Below are 17,420 nucleotides of genomic sequence, written 5' to 3' on the forward strand. Positions count from 1 at the left end.
TTGCAAATAAAGCGCTATGACAAGGGTAAGAAAAGCGCTAATATCCGAAACTGCCGTAAATCGTATCGCAGTCATTTCGCACATGCGCGGACCGATCGGGTTGCTGTACGGATCGAGTAGCCACAAGCGGCAAATTCGGTTTGTGGTGGAGTAAATAGCGAAAATAATTTAGTGGGCGTACAGGTAGGACTGCGGCCGAGGTATGTTTTGTCCGTTTTGTGGCAAACACATGAGCACCGTAACGCGGTTTTGCTTCAAGTGTGGTCGGTCTTTAGAGTTTATGAACGACATGGACCAGACGGAAACACCGGGGACGACTCGACAGACGGACAGTGCTAAGCAAAGTAAGTTAAGTTTTCATTTTTTAGTGTAGCAACACGCTAGATATCTGAGGCCATTTGAATAAAAATATGTAATGCTAATACTTATTTTTTTGAGTGGCTAATAACTTTGTTTTGAAACGGAACTCTGTCCATTTCAGCAGAACAACAGCCATGCCCATCATACAAACTAGTGTTGTCAAAATTATCGATATTTCGATAGATATCGATACTGATATTTTAAAACGATTCCAATACTCGTGTCCCGCAGAATCGATACTCCGAGACGAGCTGCGAGTTGTTTTTTATGTAACTCTGCAAACACCAGCTGCACGCTCTCTCTCTCTCTATCTTTCTTTTAAACGGCGCCGCACACACAGTGCACGTGAATACAGTGCTCTGCCTCCTCTCCTCGTCTCGTCCGCTCTGGTTTAACAGTACAAGAAAGCCAAGCAGTGTTGCTGTGTGGAGGTTTTTTCGGATGTGAGTCAAATAAACATGCGAACCCGAAGGACACAAGTGAAGTAAGCCAAATATGCGTTGCTACAGAGCCGCGTGCTAACGGCGCTAGCAAAGCACTGAAGGACCGACACGCCGACGAGAGATTGATAATCATCCCAAACTATTAATTCTAGACTTTCCAAATTGTTGTTGATATGCGTGTGGTCACGTTTTGCCTGTAATGATCCAAGTTAATACAATCGCCTCACAGTTATCAGACTTAGGAAATTAGACAGCATTTTAGCTGACAAGAAAATACTTTTACTGTGGTAAAAAGTAAATGAACCCAGATACTGTTGTGCTTTAAGTTCACAAAAACACGTCATTTATTAACCCTCATGTCGTTCAGTGAGGTATATTTTCATATTTACACTATAATCTGTTTATCATATAAATGTTAATGTATTAACATTAACAAACAAAAAGCAATGCATTTGTTTAAGTACTTGTTTATCTTTTTTACTATGTTAATGCTCACTAGAGAAAAACTCAGATAATGCTGCTAAAATTATTCTTTTTTTTACCTTGAATGCCATTGCTCTAATTTATTTTTTATATTTTGATATATTTTATATTTTGCTTAAATGTTTAATATATCTGCTGTTCATAAATGTTAATTTATTAGTTTGTTATATGATTAGAATGTTGTCCTGTTTTTAATATAAATCACAGCAATGAGATTTGAGAGTGTTTCTCCCTTTTCAGAAAAAGTATCGAAAAAGTATCGGAATCGAAACCATTGACATAGTATCGTATCGAACCAATAATTTTGGTATCGTGACAACACTAATACAAACATTTCATGGAGTACAGAAGCTCAAAGTCAAAAGAACGGCAGTCTTTTAACTATGGGCCAAAAGGAAGGTTTAAGCCTAAAGAAAGAAAACACGTCCAGGTAAGTTGTACTGACCTATACATTTTGGAATGCTCTATATGTTTTTTGTGTATGTGTATATTTATTTTACCTATGTATACATTAATTATATATCTTTGTTATTTTACTAGATAAATGTAGGACTGATGGTGCCACATGAAACTGATGGAACCGATTTAAAACCTCTAAGAGGGAAAACACTCCCGTTATTTACAGACCCGGAGGTAGCAGCACCTGATCTACTGAAACAAGCTGTACAGAAAATGAGAACATTTAACAAGGACATGCACGAAGGACCATACGTCCTTTTGTATCCAGATTGCTCAGAGGTGGTCCATGTGCCTGGGTCAGAAAGGCCATTCAAATTGGCAGAATATAAAAAGGAAATAGGAAAGGCATATTCCAGGATCACTTTTTTCATTTGCCTGGAAAAACAATATAAAAGAGGTTAGTGGATCTCGTGATTCAATATTTGTACATATTTTGATACTCTGCTGGTAGATAGATAATGTTTGTTTGTTTTTTTGTTTGATTTATTTTTTTCAGTGGATGATACTACAGACTCTGATTCTGATTCTGAAATTGTCATCACAACAAGGAGCACAGCTGAATTCAATCGAGCTGACACTTTGGTACATTAGTATTAGTTATTTATGTATGTATGTTTGCATTTATTTATTAGATGTGCATTGGATTGCATAACATTTTTGTCCTGGTCAATAATTTAGTGAAAAAAGGTTTGTTTTGATTATTTCGCAGTAACTATTATACAGTAACACAGGAAACCATTCAGCATATATGCTGTATGTGGTAATGGAACAATAATGGAAGCTGCTGAAAATTGTTGATCATTTTATCCTTTTCCTTTCAGGTTTTTGAACCACAAAATCGAAGTACTCCCAAACTCAAACTGGAAGATGAAAGGTAGGTGTTGCACACTTGTACACAAAGGAACTTTCAGGCATGCATGAGTTGAAATTATTTATTTACTTCTTGACTGGAAATAATAACTATTATCTTATTAGGCTACAGTGCTTTGCTAAAGGGCAATTATTTTTTTCATTTAACTCATTTAATTGTGATAAAACTACTAGCAGATAATGTCACTACCGGTACTTATTCACATACACATTATACATTTATAATGCGGTTTTTGAGCTGTTTTACCACTTTTGTTCACCTGGAAATACAGCAAGACCATACATAATTTTAACGTTGCTGCATGCTTTTCTAGTAGTAATCAACCAAAAGGAATCTTGGCTGTATCTTGGTGTATGCATAACGTTTACATGATTTGACTGTAGGCCTGAAGGACACCTGCTGGTTTTAAGATGTCTAAAACTTCTATTGTAGCCCAGAACACCTTGGACACTAGAAAAGTTTGTATCTCATTTAATCAGTTTTACTCGCTGACAAGGCTAGATGCCAAATTGCATGAGAGTACTTTTAAATAATCAATTTTTTAAGTTGTTGATGTGATCAGAGAACTCGCTCTGATGAACTTGAAACAGAAAAAAACATATGTGTAATGGGATTTATAACAAAATAATCTTTCATTTATAAATTCTTGGGTTGCCTCTTTTACTAAAAACTAGATTATAGACTTTATCATAAAGCTAATAATTTTTATGTTTTATCATGTTTCAGAGATGCACCAGGACATTCATCAACAGTTCAGCCAGGACAGGTAATAAGGCAGACTGATACCATGACATTTTTTGCTTTTATTGTTGTTGTTTCAAACATTTTTATCTTTTTTCAGATAGTAATATCTGATGCTGAGGATCTGGATCCACCTGAAGAAAATCCAGAAAAACCTTCTTGCTACAGGTAAAAAAATAATTATCATAATGACTGACTTCATGGGGAGGATATTTTGGTTTGTACGATGTTTTAACATGAAAATGATAATTTCCCAACAGTAAATACACAGACCTGTATTCACCAAATGTTGAGCAAGAGGACGAAGAGCTGGTTGCTGTCAGTGTGAAGAATTCTCAACACACAGTAATGTAATATGACAGCTTTTGAATATAACCCTCCTGTTTTTCACTGTACAGTAGTTCTGGTATATCTGGATTATACATTTTTTGTCATTACAGGGATGAGACCGGTATTACATTACCTGACATTGTAGCAAACCTGGCACTTCCTATTGATCACAAAAAAGTCAGTCGGTTCAACATCTCAAGGGCTAATGTATGGGATGGGGCAGTCAGAGGTTTCAAGCGTACAACATATTCTGAAACCTGTGACATGCTTGTCAAATTTACTGATGATATTGGCGCTTTGGAAGAGGCAATTGACACTGGTGGTCCAAGAAGAGAGTTTTTAACTCTACTAATGAAACATCTAAAAGACCGGCCCATTTTTGATGGACCAGAAGGACATCGATTCTTGGTCTACAATGCAAATGGTATGCATATGGATTAGATGTTAACTATAGTCTACTAATGGTTGTTTAATGATCATTGACCATATATTTATGTCATATGTCATATATATGACAAACATAACATGACAAATGCGTGTATATTACAGTATATAATGCATTGTTTGTTTTAATTTTGCAATATGAATTCATTTACAGCTGTTAGGGAGGATGAATACTACCTGGCAGGAAAGATGATTGCTGTGTCAGTTGTGCATGGAGGTCCAGGACCCCATTTCCTGTTGAAAGATCTTGTACATTATCTTGCAGGCCAGCCTTCATTCAAAGCACCAATTCATTTAATTACTGTTAAAGAAATAGGGAAAGCTTTGCAAGAGTTAAGAATAGCAAAAGGTTACGATATGGTAGGTCAGAGTTTTACATAGAGTACTTCAGTGTTTTGAGACCATGTTTACTTCCTATATGAAGTACAGAATTTGTTTCATTAATTTGTTAGTTTTTGATGGTGTAAAAGAGATTACACTGTGTTGTGGATGTATCTCATAAAAAATAGGCAAAGAGATACAGTGCTCACAGTTATTTTCTGGGGTGTTTATGTCCCTTTTTGTGTGTTTCAGATTGAGAATGCTGCTTCATTGAATGCTCTGCGCGAATGTATGATGACACTCAGCACAATGTTACAGACAGCAGGTTTTCTGAGACATGTGGCTACTGTGGAAGAAAAGAGAGAATTTGTTTCTGACTACCTCCAGTGGTATATTATTGACCGTAACTCATCTGTAATTGACAGGTAAGATGATAGTTGTAGAAATGAGACTTTCTATTTTTATGCATGTATAGAATAATTTTTAGTTTGAAATACATTGAGTCCCCATCTTTGGTTTATGCAGGCATGTATGTAACAGCATTTGTAACTTTTTTTAAGCTAAATTTCAACTGATATGTGATGTCAAACTACAGTGTCTTCGTTAAGTCTACACACCTTATAGATTCAATTTAAAATAGATATTAATATTGTTCCTTGTGAATCTACACACAATACATCATAATGACAAGCCAAAAACAGAAATTAGATATTAAGTTAGTCCTCCTGACTGACTCCTCCATAGAGTTAAAATCAGTCCAGTTACACCTTAAAGTGTACCTATTATGCCCCTAAATGGGCACCTTACTGTATAAATAGGTCTCCCATAGTAAATATTTTTGATTAAAACAATTAATTAATGCAATATTATTTTTATAAACTGCCTACATACCTCACCAATTTTGCCCTCTTTCTGAAACGGTCGGATTCAGTTCCTGTCTCCGCCTCCAAAAATGTCTAGTGTACTCTGATTGGTCAGATGGCCTACTCAACTGTTATTGGTCAACTGGGTTCGGCGTATGTTCGAAAGGATACGCCCCTGACTTCGCGTAGGTTTCCCGGTCCTAAAGAGAGCACGAACGTACATGAACAGCTACATGCAGATTGCAGAAACAATGGCGATTGTACTGCCTTACCAGTTCGAGCCCGAGTCCGATCCAGAGAGTTCAGACGAGCAGACGGCCGTTACAGCAACACCTCCGCAAGCAAGACTTTTGCAGAACGTTTCTCAATGGTAATTTTTTATTCCCTCAGCCGCCTAACAATAAGGATGTATTGTACAGTAACTGCAACGTCAAAATATCACGTTTAAAACGATGTCCGTCAATAAACTCGAGTTTGCATTTAACTTGTTTAGGTGTTTGTGTGGCAACTGTGCCAGAATGCCAAACGAGGCTGAAAACTTGTGTTGCAAAGAGATTCCAAAGGTAATTATAACGTATTACATTACTTTGCAAACTATAGACCATTTCAACAGAACATATAAACCTGAATTACCTGAAGTTAAACAAACATCTTAAAGATAATATATGTGAAATAAAAACATAATTGTCACAAACTGTAACAGGAAGTGTTTCTAGCCAATGTTTTTTACATCATTTGAATTGGTCTATATGGAAACACATATGTGGCATATAGTAATATATGAATTTAAATGACTTAATTTGTTAGTTCTACATTATTTTACTGTAATAACGTTTATTATAAAACACTGCTTACATATAAGTGCTATATATTTACTTATTAGGTTGTAAGGAGAATGCAACAGGTTCCAGAACCTCCTACCTGCATGATTCATCATCCAGGTTTTGAACCAAACTGTCTTAATCCCTACACACTGCAGAACATCCACAACATTTATAGTACCGACTATGGGCCTTTGAGGCGCAGAACACTAGAGGAGTAAGTGTTCACAACTTTTACTACATTTTTAACTAATAACACTAAAGTAGCATTATAGTAACAAAGTACCCAAAAGATGTAACTTGAAAAAAACATATGACTCAGCCAAAAGTTTTTTATTGCAATATATTAAAATTGTAAAAATATTCAAATAAACATGCTTTAGTAATTATAATATACTATACTATATCCTATATTGTTCTCCTCTGAATAATTGTCCATTTTAATGCTTACAGAGGTTACAGATACACAGCGTATCGAAGCTTTGTCAGCTGGTGTTGGGGCTATCTAGGACGACACAATAGAGTTGTCATCCCATCGTGTGTTGTTCTTAGGATCCGCTTGGAGTTTCCCGATCAGGATGGTCGGTATGTCGGCTTCCGACCACCCCTAAACTGAAGCGCGTGAGATGGCGTGCAATCACGTCCTCCTTAGAAGGCCTCTCGAATTGTGATGCCAGGTCCAATGGAATCGGGATTTCCTTCAGCTTTTCAACAAATGGAGCTGGGTCCTCAAGCACCTCGTCAAACACAAGCCTGATCAGGTCATCCACATAAACTGTAAAGATATGACAGTAAATCTTTTGTTTTGATCATTTATTTTACAGCTTCATACAGTTTGTACATTTATTTAATTAATATATTTGAAATAAAAATGTTACTGCTTACAGTATGTCGCTTGTGTTTTTACTGGCCTTGCGACGCATTCCCCTCTCTTAGATTTTGGGAACACAACCTTGAACTTTGCCTCTCCTGCTTTGGTTACAGCTTGCTCACGGTCTGCATTTTCATTATAATGCATGGTTGCAAGGTACAATCTGTAAAAACATAACAAGCAATACATTTATTGTAAATGTAAATACTAGTTTATTTCACACAATTAATAGAATACTTTAAATACCTGCACAGCATTCCAATAAATGGGAAGACCACATTTTTGGGTGCAAATCGAAGAATCAGGCTATGGAAGGCCTCCACTGATGATGTTTGATGGTGATGGCTTAGCTTCCCGACATCCCTGAGGACTCTCTTATTGACTAAGATTTTTTCTACTTTATGTAGAACCATTGACCCTTGGGTAACAACAGAAAGAATCATTTTGATTATCTCACCGATCAAACTATACAGTAAACAAACAGAATATTATTACCACACAGATATTCCAGCTGGATGCGTTTTAGTGAATTAGTGATTTTTTTTATGTATTAGACTAATTAGACAAGTATTTACTAAATAAAGACAAAAACATACCTGGTGTTAACCATTTCGTTGAATTTGTAGACTCTTGGTCCGGATGTTCACATTTGGAAAATGTAGGGTCGTCATGGACATGCACATTTTGAAGATGGTTTATCAAGGAGTTCCACTTGGCCACCTTCTCAGGTCCAGAAGTTGAAGACGTTGCGCACCAATAAACATGATTTCTAATACTGCGCAACCATTTCTTTAAAACCTCGCAGCCCTTTTGTTCTGCCAGAAGGGCTAGTCTCTTTGACAAACCTGATAAAAATAAAGTTGTTAAGAAATCAAAAGCTATGTTAAACTTTTCTAAAGTATTGTTTGACGCAAAGAATTGTGTCAGTAATATAGACTTGTTTATAAACACACCAAAAATAAATGTTTACCTTTTTCAAAATGCCACACATCATAGTATTGTGTAATGCTGCGTTCTCTCAAAAACTTTTGGATTTGTGGATGTCGGTCAGTCACAATGTAGTCCACCATCAGACCATTTGAATCCAGAAGATCTAGGGAACGCTTCAGGCCCTCCTTCTCCATGTGATAGCTTCCTCCAACTTCATTGCTCTAAGGAGTATACAATTTTTCAAGATATGACAAAAAATCTTCACATATAGACAAAGTTTTTAAAAGAATATATAACACACCTGGACAAGCTGAAGGTCGATTATGGTGTTGGTGTTCAAGTCGAGTAGAGTGTAGCTACCATACTTTGCTGAGTGTCCTATAGAAAAAGAACAAAGATGGGAACATTGAAAAACATAAATATCTAAGTAGTATGCTTGAAAATGTTTTGTTGAGGCAATTTATGAAATTCTGGTCTCACCTGGTGAGTCTGCTCTCATATCTCCAGCAATTGCAATTTTATTCTTCTTCTGCAACTCCAAAAGCATATTCGCTTGGTCTGTTTTCCACTTGTGGACAATAGCCGGTTCCAACAAATTCCTTGCATGTCTCCTGAATGTGTCATATTGAAAAACTTGGAGATTCATGGCACGGAAAACCTGCAAATACAAAAATATGAAAGTATTACATTAAACATAAAACTATTATTATTATTATTATTATTAATTTTAAATATTTTGATATCTACTAATACAAACATATAATTTCCTATGTAATGTGGTATGAATAGTTATATAAATACCTTTTCTATCTGGATGAATGAATTACCAGTGAAATACGTTGCAGCAGACAGAAGAAGATTTCCTGTAGGTGTACTTCCAACAATGGGCTGGCTATTCCACTGTTTGTTGTAACTGCAGTTTGAGCAAAGTTGACTGAATGCCACAAAAGTTCCCTGTTGCCGTTGACGAACATCACACTTCCTCCGGCAAAGTGGACAGATGTCGAACAAGTCTCGGAGGCAGCTTTCAAATACAACGTATTTTTTTTCATTGTATGAGGAACTTTGCGCAAATCTAAAAGATGAGTAAAATAACACAATTTTAAATAAATGTACATTATGATTTTCAAAATTACATTATAACATACTGTATATATTGAACTTACGACAGTTCTGATTCTTCAGTAACAACTGTGTCTTCTGGGTTATATGTGGTGTCGTGAGGTTCACATAGTGTTTCGCTCTCAGTATCTTCCTCCTCCAACTCTATGCGACGTCTTTTCTTTGGATTAAAAGCAGAGGTCTTCATAGGTGTTGAAGAGATTGGAGATTGTAATCCGAATGGGAAATCTGCGTACGCTGATGTTGTTTCAGTGGAAACACTGTGACACAACACTGCTGCCTGGGATCCTACGATAATGCAGAGAAAAAAAACTTTTTATCATCAGTTATTTTTTATTTTATTTAACCTTTCTTTAACCAGGTAAGGTCCTATTGAGTTACAGTAACTCTTCTTCCAGGGAGTCCTGGCCAAGAATGGCGGCCAAGTTACAATACATAACAGACAAAACATAAATTACATGATACAGCACAAATCTCTATACACTATACATAGTAAAATAATTGTATAAGATACTCAATTAAAAACAGTTGCATTGTTCAGTCAGAGTTGACTTTAAAAGGTTTTTAAAAGAATCATTCGATTGAAGTGATACTAGATTTAAAGTATTTTGGAGTTCATTCCAGACATTTGGTGCATATGTTGAAAAAGCATTTTTACCAATAGCTGTTTTTGTTAATTGAGTAATTAATAGTATTTTCTTTGACGACCTTGTCCTGTAAACACTATTCTGGTAAATTAGCAAATTTGAAATATAGAGGGGTAATTTACCCATTAATGCTTTAGCAATAAAATTAATAAATTGATTTTCCTTCTGAGAGAAAGGAAAATCATACATTTAAGTTTACATTTTTGGTAGTGGTATTGTTAGCTATATACCTCAAATATGTTACATACCTTTGCTCCTCATATGCCAGTCCCTTAGTTTACCAAAGGACAATTGTGTGCTGACTGATTTCTGTTTTTTTGACTGATCATACTGTGTGCCCACTGATGTTGCATGTGGAGGATCAGTTTGGCATTCTACATGTTTCCTTTCTACAGTGTAGGGTACATGCTGCGATGTACTCTGGAAAATAGAAAATAAAACAAACATATAATCAGCCAAAAGGACATAACAATAGAGGACAACGACTATCGTTAGACTATAACGCACCCAGACGTTCACGCATTACATATTAAATGCCCCATTAGAGTAACACACAGGACGTGTTTACTTTGTTTCAAAATCTAAAATAGCTACAGCTTTAAGTAAATACAACAGTAAAATATATCATCTCTACTTAAGAGTTTGACTTTACCGGGTGTAGCAGCCGACCCTGTTCCCCTCGGAATGTCTGTTCCCCCTTCCAGTCGATAAAGCGTTTCTACTGACAGCGCAGGCGCAGGTACCCAAGAAAATCTGCGTGTTTTTATTTATTTAATTTTTTTTGTATGGTATAGCATATTTACAGAGTTTGTACAACCTAATACAGCTTACAACAATTAAAACTATAAAATAAATATTAAGAAAAAACAGCTGGGTGTACAAAAAACGACAAGGGGAACAGACATTCCGAGGGGAACAGGATCGGCTGCTACAGCTGTAAAGCTAACAGTTTAGCTGGTAGCAAGTTTGTAAACACGTCTAAATCAACATTTAAAAACGAATTACAACATGTTAAAACCGATAGTCTACATAATTCAACATACGTGTGGGTAAATATGGTACGTGGCTTATGAAATACAATATTACAATACAATAAATAGCTTGCACGCTCGCTCCACACGCACGTAAGTTAAGCTCCGGTAACGTAAGTGGTAAACAAAAGACATGGATACTTACAGCCTGTGATCCAGAAGTGCAGGGTAATCCAAACAAAGTAGGAATTGATCCATCTTTCAGGAGAAGACGTTGCGAAAAACCAGATTCAAATTCGTTACGGTTCACGAAGCAGTCATGGGAAAAATGCCGTGAACATATGAACAGCTTTTGACTGTATTGTGCCGGAACCGTATTAAACATGAATTTTATCCACTGCATCCTGATGTCCTCTGCCTTAGGAAGGCCATAAAGGGACATTTTGCCCTCACATCTAAAGAAACAGCGTCTAGACATCTTTAATTATGCAACAACAGTTTGTATACACACTCTAACTCCAGTCGACCTCTGCTACGCCACTTCCGTTCCCTTCAGCGTTCTCGCGCCCTCCACCCCCAGTTTTGAGGGCGTAGCCAAGCGCAGCAGAGGGGGTGGAATCATGATAATGTTGGTCTTGTCTACGTCACCAATCCCAGGAAGTAAACTGTTGCCTACAATCCGAGCGTTTTTTGTAGTCCTTGAACGTTGGAGACGATAACTCGCGTCATCGTTTTCTTTGAGGTATGTGCTTTTTGAATATCGTTAGCATGTACTTATACACACATACACACAAAAGGATGTTTTAAAACGTGTATCCCATAATAGGGGCTCTTTAAAGTGATCCATCCACCTCTACTGCACATCTGACAGCAGAGTTATGGTTTGAGGCTCACTTGATCCATCAAACCCTTGATGACTTGCTGCTGTTTATCCAACCACATGCTCCATACTCTGCCAGTGTCATTTACATCTGAATCTATTCCTGCCCTTATTGGTGTGGTGGAAATTACTAAATGGTTGGGTCTTTGTATATTATTGAGTGTGGTCTAGACCTACTCTATCTGTAATGTGTCTTAAGATGACTCTTGTTATGATTTGATACTATAAATAAAATTGAATTGAATTAAAGGGTTATATGGGTTATTATATAATATAAAAGCAGATAAAATATATAATATAAAGAGTGATATAATCAGATATAAGAGTGTGCTGATGTTAATGGGTGTGTAAAGCCAGACTGGAATTATTCCAAAGGTGGTTCAACAGCATACGGAGAAAAGGGTTTATTAACTTAAGTGAATGTGATATTTAATTTTTTAATTAGATTGGCTACAGTTTCTAAAAAAACTATTTTTGCTTTGTCATTTATGTATTGTGTGTATACTGCTGAGTAAAAAGATTAGTATGACCATTTTAAATTAAATCTGTAACACAAAGTTTTGAAAAAGTGCATGGGGTGTGTTCAAGCTACTCAGCCGTGAAAATAGGGTTCTTTAAAATCAATTTTCAATACGACTAATTTCCCCCCAAATTTACGTTTGTTAAGGTGGATGGTAATTGTAGAGAAAAGAATATTCAATAGTTTTCTTTAATTTAAAGTCAATTGCCACTACAACAATGTTTGTGTTCACCCTGTAGATTCAGGGAGGGTCTTTCAGCCCTGAAGTTTTTGAATGCACTACAGCAATACCCTACTTTGCTGGCCCCTGTCCTGTGCCACTCTGAAAAGCAACTCACTGCTTCTGATCTGGAGATGCTCTTTAAACCTGACCTCAGTCCTTCTGGAAGCAGTCGAAGACTTAAAGAAAATAAAACCATGGGCTACTGGGCAGACTATCTCCTTGATTGTGAAGGTTTGTTGGTTTATTTGTTTTTTATAACTAGTTAAGAAAACACATGGCAATTAAAGCTACAAGCAGCATTTATCGTGGTTCAGGCATTTCCAGCCTTTAAGCACATAAGCATCAATAGACATTGTTTTATTTAGCAATAATGTAACCACCTAAATCACAGAAGGCAAAGAATATTACAGGCAACATTGTAGTTATAATAAGAACTATTATCGTTTTCAAAGCTTTTTGAAAGTTATATTGCCAGCTATGGTACGATCTCCATGAAATTTTGCTGCTTCTTTCGAATGTTATGTGTCATATGCTCACAAATTTGTAAAGTTTTGAGTTTTTGTTTAGGATTTATAGGCGTTGGGTGTTTTGACACACCCATTTTCTAAATGATCTTGTTATGGCCAAATGGTAAAGTTCAACTTTTTTTAGATAATTATCCTAGAGAGTACAGAGAATTGTACTGCACTGGTTTGGTTGCGATTTGGTGAAAAATTGAGGACTAGTTTGCGCAAGTACATTTTTAAGATGATAGGGTTTTTTTGAGGAACAATTTGAAAAACAGTGAATTTTTGAGGAACAATTTGAATAACAGTAGTAGTTCTTGAGGCAAAGTCATTCAGTATGAGGATATCTATCAAATGATACGCACCACGTGATTACAGAGCTGTAAACTCTGTAAAAAAACTAATAAAAAAAACCCTAATAATAAAAATCTGTACAATTACAATAGGGTTTGAGCTCTTTAAGCCACTATATAACTAAATAATGTATCTGAATTGTTTTTCTTTGCAGAAGGCCAGGCTGCTGTGTCGGTGGAAGATGTTTTGATGTTTGCTACTGGGCTGTCTTCGCTTCCCCCATCTGGCTTGGAACCACTGCCACAAATAGAGTTCCTCGATCACTCTGTGTTCCCTATGGCAAATACATGCGCAAACTCCTTGAAATTACCACTCCTGGACGCATACACTTTGTTTAAGTCACAAATGGACTTTGGAATTCAAAATAGTCCAGGATTTGGCTGTTTTTAAGCTAAATTATGGATAAACCTTAAGACTCTCAAAAGGTTGTTGTTAAAGGGACAGTTCACCGAAAAATGAAAGTTCTGTCATTTACTCACTCTCATGCTGTTACAAATCTGTATAAATTTCTTGGTTACACATAGGAAGATATTTTGAGAGATGTTTGTGGCCGGGCTGTTCGTGGACCCCATTTACTTCCATGGTAGTCTTGTTGTTTTTGCTACTGTGGAAGTGGGTGGGGTCCGCGGACGGTTTGGTTACAAACATTTCTCAAAATATCTTCCTTTGTGTTCATCATAACAAACATTTGTGCAGGTTTGTGGCAGCGTGAGAGTGAGTGAATGACAGAATTTTTATTTTATGGGTGAACTATCCCTTTAAAGGTTCACTTTAAAGTGCAGTTGCCAAAATTGTTTTATAATATAACAGTATGTGAGCATGTTCTTTTCTCACTGTTAACATTTTGAAAATGTTTTAGATTTGTGAATCACTGTTTTAGATAAAGAAACAAGTAGTGAAAGAAGTTTTTTTTTCTATACTACAAAAATTTAATAAATGTTCATTGCTATTTTGAATAATTTACTTCACACTTTAAAACAATCAAGCTGTGGGTGACAGATTCATAAACATTGTGTTCAGACAGAGAGGACTATGCGACCACTACAAAAACCCCTCCCTTTTTGATCATTTCATAGCTGAGCCATTTCTTTTAGCTACATGTACAGTTCTGATGCAGACTCCCAGTTCTCTGGCTTCTGTAACTGACTGTGTTCTATGGCAAAGTCCAAGTACTCCTGCATGTTTGGGTCTCCACAAGAAGTTATTGACAGGCTAGCCTCAGGAAAGGCATCCAGTTCAGTTTGTTCAATTTGAAATCCGCAGTCTCTCGAGCCAAACCTATGTTAAATAGAAAACATAAGCATTTTATTTAAGCCAAAACGTTAAAATAATACTTTTGTCTGTTTATTATCAAAGCATCACCTGTGTGGTAAGTAGTAGAGTTCATTGGGCACTCCTCCTGGACACGCTGCTGTTCTGGAAGGGCGAATCCTGTGACTGTTCCACAGTCTCACACACTCATCCAAGTCCTTCTGAATAACATCACCAAAGCAGTATCTCAATAGACACTGATGCTCATGACTCCCGTTGAAGTATCCAGCTTCTCTAAGGTCTGCAAATAACTCCATCCAGAACTGAGACCTATAGAAATTTATACAAATTGTAGTTATACTTTTAAGCATATACACATGTTTGAATAATAAAATAAGAGGTTAGTCGTAATGAAATTTATGGTCTGCATGTTTTGGTCATTCGATTTTCTATAAGGAACTACTTTTCCTTGCGTGTTGTATCTGTTTTACATTTTGTATTGATTTTTATTGTGCTCGTTTTTTTGTTTTTCATTACTCGTTCCTGAGAAGAAAATCGAATGACCAAAGCAAGAATGCAATATGAAGTCCACTTACCTTCCCTTTCTAAATATAGACCACCAGGACTCAATACGCTGGTTATTTATAGATGAGCCGTACATGTGGCTGGACGCGCCAGAGTAGTAGTCACTGTGATGGTGGCGTAGCGTGCATTGAATTGCAGCCATTATGCCGTTCTCAGTGCCGCAATCAGTCCTCAGTCTCATAGGGATGACACCGAGGTTTTGCACACATGAAATGAAATAGTGAGCAATCACTGTTGGGTTATTATTTGTTGGTCCACATTCAAGCCACAATACTTTACGTGAAAATCCATCTATACATCCCGATATGGCCAGACCAAATGGCTTAAGTTTATCGTAACCATCTGCGTGCCACATATAGTTGGGTCCCATTGAGTGGTAGGTTCTTCTTGTAAACCTTCTGCGTGTTCTACTCTCACACCCTCGAGGGTTAAGCTCCCGGAGCAAATTCATCACATCGTCTCTCCTCACTCGAAAATTGTACTTTTGTTTGAGTACCTGCCACATCGTGCGGTAGCCAAATAGTTGTCCAGGTCCACGAAGTTCCAATCTGATGGCGTTACACACGGAGTTTGGAGAAGAATAATCCTTTCGGCGGTACAACCCGGCTTCGTTTAGTTTACTTTTAAGAGTCCTCAAGCTGATGTTTACACCGTGTAGACTTGACATCATGTCCACGATTACAGCGTACGAGTGGCCCTCGTTAAAATATTGAACACATTGATTCAGTATGTCCCGTGTTTCCATCTGGTCCGTGTCGTTCAAAAACTCCAAACACCGACCACACGTGACGCAAAACCGCGTTACGGTGCTCATATGTTGGCCACAAAATGGACAAAACATACCTCGGCCGCAGTCCTACCTGTACGCCCACCAATTTTTTTTCGCTATTTACTACACAACCACAAACCGAATTTGCCGCTTACCACCACCTCACCGCGTCACTTCCGGTGTGTGGGTATAGCGTCAGTTCCGGTGAGTGGTACATTCCCTTTCCGCTAGAATCTGTCATTGTAAATTTGTTTCGGGACTGGTAAAACTGTTTTGCGTCTTGTTAATTTGTTTTCTAAAATGTAAATTTGTTTCGTCCTTGGTAAAAGTGTTTTCCCCAATGTAAATGTGTTTTATGATACGTAAAAATGTTTTCCAAAATGTAAATTTGTCTCGAGGTTCGTAAAAGTGTTTCACACATTGTAATGTTGTTTCGCACTTCTCGGCCACCGTACTTCCTTCACCAGATGTTTCAATCTCCGTCAGCTCTTTTTGTGTCATTTCACGTACTCGCTGTCATGACTGCTGGGTGATTGATGGTTGTGTGTGGGGTATGTGTGTGTTTGTTTACCTGTGGTGACGGTTCCTCATGTGTTCACTAACCCAGCCCGCTCATTTTGGTAATTGTTCACCGGTGGTGTCTCGTTTACTTTTCCCTTTATATTGCACGCCGTCCTGTCTCTCGTTGCGCGTTCATTGTTTGGTCACAGTCTAGCTGCCTTGCCTTGCCTTGTCTTGTCGGACGTGTCTTTGCTTTCTCTCCAGTTACCCCAGGTTTGGGTTACGGCATCCAGAGGCTCGTCTTCGCCCGGATATAACTCGCATGTGGATTATTAACTGGAACTCTATTGACTCTTGTTTGTTTCTCGGAACAGCTGGTTCGCTTCGCATTCAAGCGGTACACCAGTTGCTTCCGGTTTTCATCGGCTATCACCATCACCCGTGAGTGGATATATTCACGTTTCACCATTGTGGATTATATGAACTCTATTGACTCTGATTGTTTCTCGGAACAGCTGGTTCGCTTCGTATTCAGGCGGTACACCAGTTTCTTCCAGGTTGCATCAGCTACATCTGCATCCGCAGTGGATTACATCCAGTCTGAGAACTTTGGATTTAACATCTTCCATCTCCGCCTTACACCCACCTTCAGTTGTGCTTGCGTCATACCCTCTGTTGCGTGTGGTGATCGTGCTGGTGTTTTCGACTGTGAGCGTGGGTGGCTCTCTCTCTTCAAGATCTGAACTGGACTTATTCTGTAATGCCGATTCACTCTTCCCTACTGTCGTGTATGCTTCATACCGGCAGTAGGGATCACATCCAGAGTGAGTCGAGGGTGATTGCCATGTGTGGTTCTGGGAATTTGCTCTGCACCTCCTTCTTTTCTAAATAAACATTGTTAACTTGCTATTGACTCCGAACCCTTCATTGTGACACTCGCTGCTTTTTCTGTTTGTCGAAATAATGTTCTTTAAAGCGAGGGTCTAGTATAGTTGCAATACAGTATAGAGGGTTGGACTCGGTGTCTCGAAAGCGCTTGTGTAACAGATCAGAGCGGACCATTCTTATCGTGCGTCATGCTCCTCCATCAGTTTCCACCCCGAGGAGGTCCCAAAATGCCCCAATGACCAAACAGACAAGGAGAAATAAAATAT

General features: G+C 37.7%; 3 protein-coding genes and 1 long non-coding RNA gene across 4 annotated transcripts; 2 read left to right on the plus strand and 2 right to left on the minus strand.

Moving 5' to 3' along the window:
- The first annotated feature begins 1,616 nt into the window (after window positions 1-1,616).
- LOC129437605 (G2/M phase-specific E3 ubiquitin-protein ligase) lies at window positions 1,617-14,024 on the plus strand. The gene is made up of 13 exons (XM_073862862.1): window positions 1,617-1,716; window positions 1,827-2,142; window positions 2,242-2,327; window positions 2,567-2,619; window positions 3,343-3,382; window positions 3,458-3,525; window positions 3,618-3,707; window positions 3,798-4,111; window positions 4,286-4,463; window position 4,501; window positions 4,705-4,877; window positions 12,317-12,531; window positions 13,315-14,024. Exons 1-13 carry the CDS (start codon window positions 1,624-1,626, stop codon window positions 13,548-13,550), a joined length of 1,863 nt encoding a protein of 620 aa, XP_073718963.1. The 5' UTR covers window positions 1,617-1,623; the 3' UTR covers window positions 13,551-14,024.
- Window positions 5,226-7,020, plus strand: LOC141361547 (uncharacterized). The gene is made up of 3 exons (XR_012367669.1): window positions 5,226-5,878; window positions 6,199-6,353; window positions 6,590-7,020. It is a non-coding gene; the product is annotated as an uncharacterized lncRNA (long non-coding RNA).
- LOC129447557 (uncharacterized) lies at window positions 6,453-11,512 on the minus strand. Its single transcript, XM_073863034.1, has 11 exons — window positions 10,883-11,512; window positions 9,955-10,126; window positions 9,104-9,347; window positions 8,739-9,012; window positions 8,418-8,595; window positions 8,239-8,315; window positions 7,978-8,158; window positions 7,604-7,852; window positions 7,254-7,425; window positions 7,022-7,170; window positions 6,453-6,911 (listed from the first exon to the last, which is right to left on the minus strand). Exons 1-11 carry the CDS (start codon window positions 11,153-11,155, stop codon window positions 6,685-6,687), a joined length of 2,196 nt encoding a protein of 731 aa, XP_073719135.1. The 5' UTR covers window positions 11,156-11,512; the 3' UTR covers window positions 6,453-6,684.
- Window positions 14,025-14,138: 114 nt separating the features above from the next.
- LOC141361471 (uncharacterized) lies at window positions 14,139-15,921 on the minus strand. Its single transcript, XM_073862861.1, has 3 exons — window positions 15,008-15,921; window positions 14,523-14,741; window positions 14,139-14,438 (listed from the first exon to the last, which is right to left on the minus strand). The coding sequence occupies exons 1-3, from the start codon at window positions 15,835-15,837 to the stop codon at window positions 14,255-14,257; spliced, it is 1,233 nt and encodes a 410-aa protein (XP_073718962.1). The 5' UTR covers window positions 15,838-15,921; the 3' UTR covers window positions 14,139-14,254.
- Between the last annotated feature and the right edge of the window lie 1,499 nt (window positions 15,922-17,420).

Source organism: Misgurnus anguillicaudatus, chromosome 24 (assembly GCF_027580225.2).
Source record: "Misgurnus anguillicaudatus chromosome 24, ASM2758022v2, whole genome shotgun sequence".
Lineage (NCBI taxonomy): Eukaryota > Metazoa > Chordata > Actinopteri > Cypriniformes > Cobitidae > Misgurnus > Misgurnus anguillicaudatus.